At 40.7% G+C, this 15,288-nt stretch overlaps 1 protein-coding gene across 6 annotated transcripts in view; it reads right to left on the minus strand.

Moving 5' to 3' along the window:
• Positions 1 to 6,407: 6,407 nt before the first annotated feature.
• LOC104640079 (integrator complex subunit 6-like) overlaps positions 6,408 to 15,288 on the minus strand; it is a 41,698-nt gene continuing 32,817 nt past the window's right edge. For 3 of the 6 annotated variants that reach the window (XM_075763149.1, XM_075763150.1, XM_075763152.1), the window contains 8 exons: positions 14,501 to 14,611; positions 12,611 to 12,826; positions 12,015 to 12,138; positions 11,450 to 11,592; positions 10,859 to 11,090; positions 9,757 to 10,149; positions 7,838 to 7,931; positions 6,408 to 7,426 (listed from right to left, as the gene is read on the minus strand). In XM_075763149.1, the coding sequence (XP_075619264.1) occupies positions 7,327 to 7,426; positions 7,838 to 7,931; positions 9,757 to 10,149; positions 10,859 to 11,090; positions 11,450 to 11,592; positions 12,015 to 12,138; positions 12,611 to 12,826; positions 14,501 to 14,611 (1,413 nt within the window). In that variant the 3' untranslated portion in view covers positions 6,408 to 7,326. The remainder of the gene's footprint in view (positions 7,427 to 7,837; positions 7,932 to 9,756; positions 10,150 to 10,858; positions 11,091 to 11,449; positions 11,593 to 12,014; positions 12,139 to 12,610; positions 12,827 to 14,500; positions 14,612 to 15,288) is intronic. The other 3 variants (XR_012837255.1, XR_012837254.1, XM_075763151.1) reach the window with 3 other exon arrangements.

The raw sequence follows: 15,288 nt of genomic DNA on the forward strand, positions 1-15,288 counted from the left end.
AACCTCTTACTGGTTTCCTATCATGACAAGAGCAGTCCCTTCCATTTCTTTGCTTTCACAGCCCCTTCTCACCTCAACAGAGCAGGAACGCTGAGCCCAGGGTGCAATGCAGTCCCTGGGAAGGAGAGCGGGCTCTGCTTACATCTGCAGAAATGCAGGATTTGGCCACCTGGAACCCAGACAAAAAAACAGCTTTCAGCTGCCCTGCGAGGTCAGATCCCCCTTGGGGTCCTGTGGTGTGAAATTCTGGAAAGAGCCACCACCCAACTAGCCATCGCTCCACCTATTATCCAGCCACAGTTTCCCATCACAGCCCAGGCTGTGACTCACCAGCAACCGCCCTTCCTCAGGGGAACTGATGGCCAGTTCCCTGGAGTCAGTCTCACCTGGTTTCACCTGCCGCAAGCCGCAGGGACAGCGGCAGCGGCAGCTCGGTGAGCATCCTTCCCAGCATCTCTCGCCAGCACGCCGAGCCCCTGCATGCCCTGCCTGCATCCAGCTCCCAGCAAGCCAAACGCTGCAGCGCTACGGAGTCGCGTTCCCGTTTTCTAACACCACTCCTGCAGAAGGATTTGCTGAACACAATGTGCTTAAAACAGCCTCTTCCAGAGTTCATCAGTCCCCCACTGCCTCCTTTTCCACTAATGATCTTTTTGGCTAACAGCTTCAATGCTCGGCCTGCTTCTTGCTGGCAGGAGGAGGAGCCCTGAATCCAGGGATGCCAGAGGAATTTAAAAATACACTTTTACGTGGCCAAGAAAGAAAAGGCACCAGAGCAGCTCTGGTCAAAAACCAGAACTTGACTTTAAAGAAGAAGCAGTACTGACCACAAGTGCCTACAGGCCTGGGCAGCTTCTCCACTGCCTTCCCACCTTCCCCTGTCCAAGCTCCTGCTTTTTCCCAACCTCAGAACAGCACTTCCAGCAAAAGGCACCCATCACTTCAACCACCTCCATCCCCATCCCACACTCCCCTCGTGCCAGACTCGGGCTGGCAGGTCAGAAAGCGCAGGGAGGAGCCCACCGACATACACAACAGCCCAGCAGCCAGTGTGGTGTTTTGTGGTGGGATTTTCAACACCAGGGAAATAATTCAGTGTACAAGACCAAATTAGGGCATGAATTTTATAATCATCTTTGCTAGTGACACACTATACAACCTTCGGTAAGTCCCTCCATCCATCTTTAAAGATTCTCTCAGAGGAGTGCCACAAGACTTTAATTAGCAGCCCTAAAAGTACTCGAGATAGTTTGTCTCTCTTCCAAAATAACCAACTGCAGATGAATTGGAACAACCTTATTTTCAAATTCTGCAAGCAACCAGGATCCAGGCTGCTCTCAGATCAGTCACTTCAACAACATAATCAAAGTTAAATGTGCCAGCTGTGCATGAAGGATTTTAATACGCTGCACGGACTGGAAAATAGCTCGAAGAACCAATGTTGTTTTTCCATGGCTGGGATGTCACTGTTGAGCAGCTGCATTATAATCATCTGCAATCAGCAAAATGTTTTGGGTTTTTTTTTTTTTAAATCACTTTTTAGTCTTGGGGAAGTATCATTTTTATTTCTGTCCTACTTAGAAAAGTACCCTTGAATCCCGAGGCACCCACTACCAAGAGCTCAGGCAACTACCACAGCAGTGTAGACTGATCAAAACACCTTCAACTGTCTATGATCAAACCCCAATTCTATATATTGACAGCTTCCCAAGCTTTAAAAGTTGCATCCAGACAGTAACTGCTCATGCTACCACCACCCCCTGCAAGAAACAATATGTGCATTTCCACAAATCAGCAAGAATCCAGCTCCAGTTGCCTATTGTCATGTATCTAAGACCTGGGATGGCTCCAGAGCCGAGTCCCTCCCCAGGGAAACCTGAGCGCAGCCCAGCATCCTTCTCTGCAAGGGCCACCTCTGCACAAGCAGATGGGTCACAGCTGCAAGATGAAGCAAGAGGGGAAATCTTCCAACTCCATCCTTTACAAAAGGCTGAACCTCTCCGATATATTCTTATTAATATTTACAAATAAGATGTAACATTAAAATATGCACATACTTCATTAAAAATGACAAGAAACAGGCTGACCACACAAATAAAGCTTTGCTCTTCTAACTACCAAAATGCTTTTTAAACTTCTCCTCCCATTTCACTGCCCTGTGACACTGTAAGTATTTTACAAATGGGGTCACACCATGAGGATGCTTTGCAAATAGCTTTCTGTCCCTCCTACCACCTGCTCAGCCGTGGTGAGTGGAGCACTGGGACACAGCAAATTGCCAGAGGTGCCCAATATTTTAAGGGACATTATGCAAGACTGCTTGCATTAGAGCAGTGACAGTGATTGAGTTGACAGCAAGCATATATACATGCCAAGGATCCAGCTACTTCCACTGCTGTTGGAGCTGCTCCAGGAATAGAAAATAGCTGTGAAATTCCTGCTGCAGATATGGAGATGAAACTTCCCCAAGCTCTCAAAAAACCTCAAATAAATCTCCAGCAAAAATATGATCGGGGGGTTTCCATTCCACTGCCGTTCCTAGGCCAAACTATTCTTTTGGAATCCACCACCCTAAATTTTTAAGAGCTTCAGCCTAAGCTCAAAATCTTATGAAATGCAGCTTGATAGCTTCCCAACTCATGGTAAAAGGTGATTTTCTTTTCTTTACGTGGTATCAGCAGTCACCATGGCCAACCCAGGTGGCCACCAACTCAGAAAAGGCATGCACAACTATGTTCTTCCCACTGCACATGAAAACACCCTCTGGTGAGTTTAGCACAAGGCCGTACCAACAATTTAACTCCTTCCTTGGCACATTCTTCTTCTGAACTCTGAATAATCTGCTGCTGAAGTTACCAGATTCGCACTCCCAGCCCTGAGAAGCATCTCAAACTTTTAAAACAAAGGCTCTGAAGTTGAACAGATTTAAGTTGAACCAGCTTTCACAGCACGCAAGCAGTGGCCACTTTTTCCATTAACTCTACCCATAGCCTCTACTTGTGCTCCCTGCTTGATGGACAACAACAGGGTTCCCACAAAACTGCCACACTGTTTTAGCCACTACCGAGAGACAGTCAAAAACACAGTCAATGCAGAATGACAAAAGGAAAACACCAACGCTAAAGCAAAGCCAACAGTCTACTTCTACGGATGAAACAACACGCCAGGTTGCAGCTGAACTGGAATGGAGAAAATCAGTCAGGTCCAGCCTTTTTGGCTTAGTCTTTCCTCCCTGAAATGAGTGCCTAAATAAGGCAGTCAAAAACTAATCACAAGATTCAGAAGTACAGCTTAACAATTCCTGCAGGCCACAAGATCTTTGCTAAATCCCAAGGCATCATTCTTCTCCAGCTTCTTCCTTTTCCACTTAAGACAGACTTCAGCTTGTTTTTGCAGACCTGAAAGCACCAGCTCCTTTTAAATCCAGTGACTAACATCCTTCCTTCAAGTCTCTGCCAAACCTCGTGTCTGCCAGATTTGAAGTGTCTTTGGCCTTGTTTTCAGCTTAACTAGGTTGTATCTTCAAGGCAAGCACTCTAGAGTCCATTTGCTAAAGGTGTGATATCGCTACATTACTGGTATGAAACATTATAGTTTAGCTTTATAAGCTCTTTTTTAATAATTTGTTTCTGTTAGCCAATGCATTTCCATTCGTATTTTTCCATCACAAGTTTCTTAGTAGATACTGAAGAGCAGAAGAAAAGGAAACAAACTCAATACCCTACATAGCTGCCATTTCAGCCAGCCAGTTCAGAGGCAGAACCTGGAGAAAATTACCAGACAAAAACCAGAAAAAAAAAAAAAAAAAGATGACATGGTTTGGGGTTTTTTTTGGTACAGTTTCCTGTAAAGGGAATTATACAATTGCTTGACCACTGCAGTGTCAAGCATAGCACAGTAACAGCCTGTGTAGCCTTTATTTTGGAAGATGACAATTGTTTTCTGATGGTGGTTAAGCACAGGCAAGAATACACTTGCCTGTTATAAATGGACTGCACACACAAATGGGAACAGCAGCACCTAACAGACATCTGCCATCAGTGAATGGACTGGGAGCTGCATGGCTATGGGCTCGTTTTAGGAAAGAGGAAAGCTCGTTGGTGCTTGTAAGATAAAGATAGTAAGTACTGAGGATGCCTAGTTAGGAGGTCAGGGAATGGAAGAACCGGAACACATACAGGCATTTGGACTCCAGAGTACCACACAACCCTTCCATGCACATCAGGAAGATAAGCACTTAATTTGTTAATTCAGATTGTTAAACAACGCTCCTTACAGGAAACACAGCGAGCCCTACTATTTTTCCCCACTTCCTAACATTCCAGTTTAACTGTGCTGTGTTATTTCAACCTTAGATAAGGGCTCAAAAATCTAAGTTTGAGCAAAGCACGTATAGCTTTCCACATTCCTTCCACACATCCAGATGTATTTGTGGACCTATGCTGTCTCCTGAGCCCTTGTTGAGGAACACTTCTGTTGTGCAGAGGTTCATCTGTTGCACAGCCTAGACATGCTCTCAGTAATGCAGCTGTTGCTTCTGGGGCCATGGTCTCTACCTAGACAAGGCAAGGCTCGACTCAGTGTAACCTCTCCTGCCTGTCCTGGCTGCACACTGAAGCAAAGGTGTATCCCGGTTGCCACCCAAAGCTCCCGGCTGTATCTGTTCAATGCACATTCCACCCACATGCAGCATCATGGCTGCTTGTCTCACAATGCATTACCTCCATTAAGATTCTCCTTAATACGGTCATGGAGCATTTAGCATTTCCTAAGCAAGTAATGCTCATTTTGTGCTCCATTTGGGATGCAGGGCTGTGCCTGCACACACTCTTAGATGGATTACTGTCACTCCTTTTTCTTCATCTCTTCACTGACACAACCTGCAAGGACAGTACATCTTCATTCTTATGAAGACTCACATCCAGTTCACTACAAGGTTTCTTCCCCTCTAATATTCTGATCCAAATTCAATTTATTCAGATAAAATAATGGTGAGGTAAGCAAAAAGTCTCACTGCTTGGACTTGAATGGACTATTTCGTCATTTCTGTGCATTGTCTGAGGTATAAGATTCCAAACAAGCGAACAAAAATCACCAGCTTCTGGTACCTAATTTAGCAGCCAACTGCATCACATCAGAAGAGCAGGTTTACCTACTAACAAGGTCACTAGTTAAAAACTCAGCCCCTGCTCAGACACATTATGATCAAGTGAGTGTCTCCAGAACCAGGAAAGAAAATTAAATAACCGTTAACTATATAGAAGAAAGCTGTCTCCTCTTACCACCTACTACTTCAAAAATAGCATATTATATGCAACTTGATGTATGGAACCAGGCCATTTTAAAACAAGGTACACACCATATATCTGACCTTCTGCAAATAAATTCCCTTTAAGAGTCCAACATTAGGCATGGGAAGTCTATCACAGTGACATACTGCTTCCATGTAACAATTTTGAAGGTGCGAATTCCCCCCCTCTATATCATTCCAAGGTATTTCTGTGTATTTTTTAAAATGTTGAACTGTACACATGAATAAAAGTTAGTTCTGAGAGAAGAATTAGGACACATTTATAGTAATGCCTTTCCCCGTGTCACTTCATTCCTGTAACACTGTGACAGAGATTTGCTGTTGCTGGATTTTATTTCCTTCTTGAATTTCACTGGTGTAATTCCAATGGTCAAACTGCATCTTCGAAAGAGACAAGGCCCCTGCTTCAGAGCAGATGGAAAAGATGCCTCACAGGCTGGCTCATACAAAAAATACCAGCAGGAACACAGAAGTACAGGCTCACCAGCTAAAATCTGTTTCCCTGCCTCTTGTGCACTGGCTAGTCAACCGGAATCCCTAGAGTATTGGGAGTACGAGGTAGAGCACTAGTTAATATGAGCACAACTTCAACCTGTCTTTAAAAGAAAGCTGTTAGAGGATCAGAGGATGTTACGTGTGAAGAACTGAAAATACACAGTTATCAGAAGAGCCGATTACTACTGGCACATGGTACTGCTCTAAAGGAAAAAAAATAATTACATGCAAGTGCTTCAGTCTTCTTTGTATGTTTTGTGATATATAAAATTACCTTTAGACAAAATAGTAAGATGAATGGAGGAGAGGATACTAGCTCAGGTAACCAAGGGTTTGGTAAATTGAAACTTAGCACCTTTAACATTGAGTAAAAACGTGCACCCCGTGTAGGCCGAGCTGAGTGATGGGGCAGGTGCTCCAGGGTACACACACAGTCTGCAACTACAGCGCCACAAGCTGTATTTGAGGGCATGCAGATCAGGTTCAGCTGCAGTATAGCTATGCTACTCGCTGGTTTTACAAAAATATTAGCAGTCTGTCAGTAACAGACAATTGGAGGAACTCAGTGCTGCCCGCTACAGACTCCTCAGATTAGCACGTATTAAAAATTAATAAAATGGTTTATTTTATATATACATATGTTCCAAAAAAATTATACAGTTAAAATATCAAATTAGTGATCTGGTAACAATACTGTTCAAAATAATCTCTTTTGTATGAACATTAAAATACACGTTTTTAAAAGCGTTTCCTTTTAGTGCTTCCAAAGCACAGCGTGTGCCAAGGCCACCTGAAGAATCTCCGTCCTCCTCACAGGATGAAAGAGAACTGAAGTCGGGGACCTGGGAAGCCTCAGGTGCACTTTCATAATGTCTGCAGACAAAACAGAAGAGAGTCTGAGGTAGATTGTTTAGTGACCATCAGGTGGTAACAGTCACAGGGCTGTCTTTAGCTTTCATTAACACAATAGCAGTTTCTTTACGCTCAATCTACACTGAATCTCAAGTTTAAAGGCATGGCTAGCAGTTCTTGGGAACAGACCCTTGTCTCTGTGGTGGCCACATGCAATTTTACCAGTGCAGGTGTTTCTGGGAGGGTTTTTTTTTTTTTTTTGGGAACACACGGGCTCTCTCCACGATGCAGACAGTGTGTGCATTTGACAGTGCCCCATTTTAGTGCAACCTGCTGCCTATAGCACGTAAATGTCTAATGACAGCGTTCAAATGAGTAAATTCTCATCACCTGCAGGAGGGGCAGCAATGGTTATTTTCTTCAGCCTGTTGAGCAAATAGCACCCTCCACAGGAAAAAAGCCACACCTTTCATAGCAAATCCTTAAGGTTATAGCCCAGCTTCTGCCGATAGAGGTTCTTAAAGTTAAAGCTCCACTGCTTCTTCTCAGACTGTGACAGTAAAATCACTTGACTGCCAAGATGGTGAGGGCAGCAGCTACATCCTCTTCCACTCTTCTGTGGCACAGCAAACTCATTCCTGGTCCATAGTCGCCTGGCCGGTACATTATTATCTACTGTTGACATGATTAACTCTGTTGGGTAGGCTGTTGAATTCTACTTCCTCTAGTATTCTCTCTAAGTGTTGTATTAAGACCCGTTTTTTAAACCTAAGGAAGAAAGGGAGAGCAATTCAATTTCTTCTTCCAAAAATACAGTTGAACAGCTCAAGACTATTCAGTCACAACAAATCATCTTACCAGAGGCTCTCTGTTTCCAGTACAGAAGAGCTAGCTTTATTTCTGGCATTAGAATTAAATAGAAAATTAAATTTAATACAGCTGCCCTTCCCCAACCCGCCCAAAATTTCGGGTCTTCAATAATGACCTAATTCATATTTAAAAAAAGACCATTTACTCCACAAAAATATAATTGTAGTTTGACCACTAAAACAACCATAATGATTTTAATAGGTCCAAAAGGAAAACAGAAATACTAGCACTGGAAAAGTTTATGATTTACTGTCATGATCTAAATTAACATTTAATTTATGACTCCAAGTCATTCATATCTGTACAAACCTTGCCGCTTCCTTGATAGCAAATTCAATGAAATATTTCTGAATTTCCATAGGTCCTTGTACCTCCTCAAGAAGAGAAAAAATTTTTTCGTAATCTAAAAAAAGATAAAAATCCAACCACATATTAAAAATAAGTCTTGCAAATGCATTTTCAATAAAGCTTAACAGCCAAAAAAAGAGACAAAACCCAGTTTTACATGTATTACCATACACAAAAGTGTAAGGCAAGAAAAAATCCTGCACTAGCTTTATGCATAGCAAGCAGGTGACACCAGTAATTTGAAGCGATACTGATGATCCAGTATTCAAATGTGGCACGAAAGAATTAGGTTCTCCTTAAAACCCAGCAGCTAGAAACATCTGCCCTCAGAAAATGCAGGCTAGGTAGGGAAGCCTCCTAATCGCCATGACCACAATGGCATCATTAGCAGTTAATATGCATATAGGGCCAACGAGCCCTGTTTTAACCTAGAGCTGTCATTTCTGAAAGCAGAGGTTAAAGATTAGTTCTCCTGGGAGGGCTAATTATCAATGCTTAATGTCCACATAATTAATACCCCTATCTTATGGGTACAAAGTAAATAGATCCACTGCAAAAGAATTAACTGGATACATTAAACTAGAAACAAATTTTTAAAATAGCATTGTTTCAGTATTTTCCATAGTTGAATCCAGTATGAAGATATTTATGGTGCTGCGACTAAGAGCCTGCTCAGCTTAATGCAGCAGGCACAAAGAGGATATACGGTCAGAACTGTGAATACACGTACATACTTAACCCACTACTATTTAGCTTCTTTCTTTGATGCCTGCCTGAACTCTGCAGCAAGACAGGTGACTCATGCTGAACATAGTACTATTTTGCTCTACATCACCATTTACTAGACATGACTTTGGTATAAAATTAGATGAGTCCACTTTGCAAAACAGGAAACAAAGATATAAAGTAGGAAGTTTTAGAAGATCTTAAAAATTAAATACAGATGCAGCATAAAAATGGCTTCATCTCTCAACAGCCTCAACCTGCCCCAATGAAATATTAAGTTTTGGGAAAGCAACACAAGATCAGAAAAACAGAAGAGTTAATAATAGTCCATTACTGCCATTTGACAATGTATTAGAAAAATATTCAGTATAATTTGTAGAAATAACTTACTCAGATACAGACTACATTAGGGACATCTGCCATTTAAGAAAAAAAGGAAAAATTATGCCTATGGCAAATCCTACAGCATTTAGTTGGAGTTTCAGGCTCATGTTTTGGGTTTGATCCTGTATACAAGTACAGGCAAAACATGTAACAAAAGCTAAGGAGGCAAGTTACTTTTTCTCACAACATTTTAAATTTTGGGGGGTTACTCAAACCTTACAGGAAAAAAGAAGAAAGTAACTTTCAGTCTTCAGTTCCTAACAGTTTGCAACAGTGTTCCATCACTAATTACACTATCTCATAAAACAAAAAAAATCACTCCGTGATTAACTGTTAAGATTCCCTTTCAAGCATATTCCAAGATGCACCCTTGTAGCCACATATGCCTCTGGCCTCCAAAGCAAGTTTTGACGGACACTATGCATATGCAAGGAGCAGTGCAGCATAAGGCAAAGTCTATCTAGTCTCATCATTAGATCATCAGTAACAAACCAAAAACCTCTGAAAGGTGCTTTCACAGGGTAAGCTCATCTTCAAGAGCAAACAAGGTCACTTGGCACTCAACTTCCCACACACTACTGTCAAAACGTCAACTCACCTGTCTAGCATGTAAGAACTTTCTTCCTTTTTTGTCCCTCCATTGCTCATATACGAGCAATCAGAAATTATTCAAAATCTAAAGTTGTATGTATATTGAAAATAGCTCCTTATTTCAAGAAAAAGTCTTCCCTCTGGCACCACGTATATTAATAAAAACCCAAACAACTTACTTCTTCCAGGTTTGCGAACCTCTTTCATCACTTTAATTTTGATATCGGCATTGTTTCCCTCCAACATCATAGGTGTTATTTTAAATGAATTTGGCACAGGTTCGGAAGTAGACTCCATTGCCCGTTTCTGGTCATCTCCAGTCACACTGTAATTTACAGGCCCTCGACCAAGTGCATTGGTACCAGGTTTATGATCCAACCCATCTTCACTCAAACAATTGAATTCAACAGGTAGAGAGTCTAAGTCATTGGGTAATATTTCATCCTCTCCCACAGCAGCTGGAACTGAAGGAGCCATTTGCACAGGTAAGCCATCAATTTGCTTTTCCAGTGACTGACAATTTTCTGCTTTCTTCTCTCCATTGCCTTCTTGGACAACACTGTTGTTGGTATCTACAAATTAAAAATGTGTCTTATTAGTGCATAACTACAGTATCAAAAGAACAAAAGGAAATAGTTCTGTATCCGTTCTTGAAGTACTGTGTAGTGATCTGACATGCTGAACAACTCCCCAGTACTTTTATTCAATCTTTGTTGTGACCAAGGGAATACTTCCCTTTGGACTGTTACCATCTCGTATCACTATCATGAAGTCACCATTTTCTGTATTCCTATTTCAGTGTTATGACTTCTAAGTAAACTAATGTTTTCCTTCCTTCGCCCAATTTGAGCTAACAGAGTTTTCTTCTGACTCCATTTGCTGCCAATAAGTGGGTAAGAAGATTAGTATTTGTGGGAAATGAAAACGTAACCATACTTTAACTTTCCTTCCCTACCACAGAATACAAAAATGAGAACTAAAACCTGATCTGAAATCCTTGCTACCTCCAAACCACCTTGGTAAAAGGTTTCAGTATTTTTTTTTTTTTAAACAGTTCATTAAACTTAGTTTTTTTATTCCAGACTTCTTTAGTTATAGCAGCAGCCTGTTTATCTAGGCCAACAAAAGAAACTCAGCCCTAATTAACACTAAAACAGACACACATGCTGAGACACCCTTTTGAATCAACTCAGAAAACACACAGAGCTTTTTGGGGTTTTTTCCCCACACAGATATTTCCACTTGTGACCACGTAGGCTGCTGTATTACAACTCAATATACCTTTATTTGTGGGGATGCCTTTGAGATTCAGATATGATGGGGATCCAGAAGCAGCCGGTGGTCCTTTCCCACCAACATGATTCGTTACGACGGGTGGCGACTGCGGCCGCCTCAGCAGTGGTGACATGCTACGCCTTCTCTTTAGCGATGCTGGAGTATTGGGCTCTCCAGGACGCTTAATCTTATTCTGAGGCCCAGTGACAAATTCATCTGCTTCATCGATCATCATACCCTGAAAAGAAACACACAGAATTATTTTTTAAAAAACAGTACAAAATAAAAATTATTTCATCAATTCAGTGATGGAGTATGTCCCTCTGTGTTAAAATTAGGTGGCTTTTAAAACACTTTACAGCTCTCAAAACAAAGATACCTAATGTACACCGTAACCAGAGACAGACCAGTGCCACTCTGTAAATCAGCACAATTCATTACATGTTTCTCTTGTACCATGTGAAAGACAGCGCTCCTTTCTGCATGTGACAGAAGAGCTAGCAGCATAGTGCAAGTTGTAGGAGAGAAATTCTACTCAAAAATTATTTCAAGCCATGTTAAATATAAAGATACAGCAGATAGCGTGGCTTCTCCTACCTTCTTATCCTGTTTAAATGGATTGCCAAATGTATGAAGTCTTTTTGGTTGATCTGGGTCAATCTCCCGAAGGGGTGAAGGCATCATTTTCAGATATTCCTGGTAATTTCCCATTTGAGCAACAGGAACACTATGAAGGCAGTCTGGAACAGAACAAGAGATCTTAATGGACTCTACCTTAAAACTAAGGCAATGCAAACTTCACACACTTCAATTGCAAGTGTTAGCATTTAAGAACTAGAAACCAGCACCTAACAAGGGTAAAACAAAATAAATCCCTCTCTGCTTTAAGCCACCATCACTATAAAAACCACGTCTACTGAAAAGCTCTCCCATGAAACTCATTTTTAAAATTCAAAGCAAGTATGACATCTTGCATGACATAAGGCAAAAATTTCTTTATTTCCCCTTTAGAGTCAAGAAAAGGACACTGACTGACTCAACAAATGATGTGATGTCCACTTCTGCTCCCACACCCAGGACAGAAAATACTACTTCAGAGAATAAAAAAAAAAAGCTAGCTGTACCATCTCCAAATTGTTAATGAAGAACAGTGAATACTTACCTTCATCCTGCCCCAAGATAAGTCTGTGTGTTTTCAGAAGATTGGTTCTCATTCTAGTCAGCTGATCTAAAAGACTGCGACGAGGAATATCATATGCATTTCTGAATGCCTGTGGCTTTAAGTCCTAGTTTTATAACAAAACAAGTAACTTTCGGTTAACCCATCAGTTCTCACGCACAGAAAAATTTCTCTATGAACTGTAATAATGTTAGCTATTAAAAAAAATTATTCTGAAGTAACTTTAGAGCTTCATAACTGGATACAGCAGACTCAACAACTGTCTTTTCAACAAGACCTTATTCATCATCAGCTCCATTAAGACTAAGCACGTTAATTCCTGGATGAACACTGGCTGTCTCTTGCAGATTGTCACTTAAAACACAAGAATCTTTGTCTACTACCATGGGATTTCCAGTGTCCCAAGATCAAGTGCAAAGAATTGCATTTTCTCTTCTCACTATTTATGCCTATGCAGCACTCTTCATGATTCAGTGAAAGTGCTTACTTCCTTCTTCCACACTAAGTCCATAAAAGTTACCCTTTTTAAAACAGATGAGATCAACTGCTTAACCACGCAAGATCACTATGCCGTTTACCTTGTTTAAAAGTCCTATGTGGAAGCCAGCAAATTCTTTAACATTCATTTCCGCCAGTCTCAGTGGAGATTCCCCAGTGATCCCTTGCAGCAGTTGTTTAAAATCCCTACTGTGTACCAAGGAGAGGCCACTGGAGTGGTTTTTCACTTTTATTCCAATTTCTTGTGGAACTTTCTTACCCACTGAACCTATTATCCGTTCCGACTCCATTTTTGTCTAAAATGGAATCACACCATGAGTTAAAGAATCAGCAGGCATTGCAGATTTCCAGTATAAAACACATAGTACATTAACAGAATAAAACTATACATTTAGTTCCCAACTACTCAAATGGGAGAACTACCTACCCAGGGATATACTGGATTACATAGATTAGATCTCAAGCAGAAAGAAATCCTAATGTGCTAGCATACAGAACAACAACAACAATAAAATTTAGCCAGTGTATCTAAATTTATATGCCAGTAGGAGGTCTGTGAATATCCCTGATTTTGCTGCAAGTCTTGTGACTTTCTTTTGTGTCCCGGAAGAATCATCTTTAAAGTGAAAGAAAAAAATAATGGAAGGTGGGATGCCTTAGGTTACTGTAAAGTTGCATTTAAAACATTATTATTCAGATACAGTAACATAATTCCAGATTTCATTTTTGAAACAACCCACAAACTAAGGTTTGCACCATACGTTTGCAACAAGGGAAAGAAATCATAGAAGTTTGCTTTATCAGTAAGTTTCTAAAAACATATTACTTCTCCAATTAGCACAGATTTCTTATTATAGCTACAGATAATTTTACTGTATTAAGCTTTAGCTGTATTGAAAGTAAGACCCACTTGCAATACCTCCAAAAAACCCCAACCAACCAAAATCCCAAAACCCACAGTGATTGCAACCCATTTCCCCCGGATCTCATTCTCTGCAGGGTTTGCTTCATTATCTGTGGGAAACTGTGACTTTAAGGACAGCTGGAGCACAGCAGAACTCTGGAATTGCTTGTCCCTATACAGGAGGTTATAATGCATCCAACACATTTAAACAATTTCATGTGCTGAGAATGTCTGTGAAAGTGACAACAGCCATCTCAAGCCATTCCAACTCCATCTTGCAGATATATAATATGAATTTGCATATCATCCAGTTACCAAAATACCACAGGAAGTTTTATGTCTAATAGATGCTCAGTCAATTCAGAGACTTTTGGAATGTATTTTGTGCATTCTTTAAGGTGGAGGATTTTCTCTTTGTAATTTTAAAGGCTGCACCACTTCCCTGCTGACCTCTAGGTACTTAACTACTGTCATAAGAACCATTCGTGCTAAGGAGGCACAGCTTTCAGACAGTTACACCTGAAATGGCATTGTTGACAAAAAGATACATATGACTATTTCCCACCAGGTCACACAACATATAGAACGGATTGGACCTGAAGGAAACAGGAAGCTCAGATATAAAGCTTGAACTAGGACTTTAATCCCCACAGACAAGAACATACACTTTTTTGGAACACATTTCTACACATTGCCAAGGCACACGTGGAAATAAACATGAGATTAAGAGCAAGCCTCTGACTTCAGCTGTGAAGAACAATGGCAAGAGCAGTCATAAATCCAATTAGCGATAATCTTTGGAGTTTAAAGATCTAGCAGATACTTAAAATGAAGCTGAAGAGGTCTCCTTCACACTCCCCTCCACCACTTACAGAAGGCACAATCACTGGCTACAGAATCACTCTGGATTCTTCCATATTTGTGGTGGAAATGCTCACCAGTCTTCAGCTATAATACATGCTGTACACCCACATGAACTCCCACAGGGATTAACTGCTTTATAATGAGATTACCACAAACTAAATAATCAACGCACTTCTAATTGCAAAGGTTTTATCAATACTACCTGTTGGCTGAGTTTTTTAAGGTAAGAGATAACACTGTAACTAAGTCCACAATCTAAATTATCTGATATCAGATTTGGAGCTCCCATCATCCTTAGGGCTTTCTTTAATGGCTATAAGGAAAACAAAATACACAATAGTAAGAGAATAAGTATTTAAAAAAAATTTATAAGATCAATTACAGGAAGCTAAGGCACATGGATTAGTGCTCTAGCTTTTCCACTTTTGGCCACTAAAATTCAAGTCTATTCAGATAACGTGTGACATGAGTTTGGTAGTCTAACTAGCTCGCAATGGACGTTACGCCACATTACCAAGACACCACACGGTGTGGTGCCACTGGCAATTTCCACTCAAAGGCTCAGTACCAGAATAGCCGGGATGATGCAAGTCCATATTGAGGTGCATTGTCCAAGCTACATGTAAGAGGTGACACGGTGCCTCCCCCCACCCTTTATTTGGCCCAGGCAGTTCTCTTAGTATCAGCTTCCCAAGTTCTAGCACTTAACCCACATTAATAAACAAAAAAATCTGCATTTGCCTTATCAAGTTACAAAAATAATGCCAAATTTGGATTCTCAGTTCTCTAAAGTACATTAGATCAAAGCTTATTTAATATTTAATGAACAGAAAATACATTTAATATCTTAGTATAGTTACTAGTACTCAGTATTACTAGCAAATTTATTTCTTAAAAATGTTTGACCTCATCTACATACCTCTGCAAAGCAAAATGTTTACTACCTAAAATGTCATCATAATTATGTAAACAGAATTTACTAGGAAGAGG

The sequence above is a fragment of the Balearica regulorum genome, chromosome 11 (genome assembly GCF_011004875.1).
Source record: "Balearica regulorum gibbericeps isolate bBalReg1 chromosome 11, bBalReg1.pri, whole genome shotgun sequence".
Classification (NCBI taxonomy): domain Eukaryota; kingdom Metazoa; phylum Chordata; class Aves; order Gruiformes; family Gruidae; genus Balearica; species Balearica regulorum.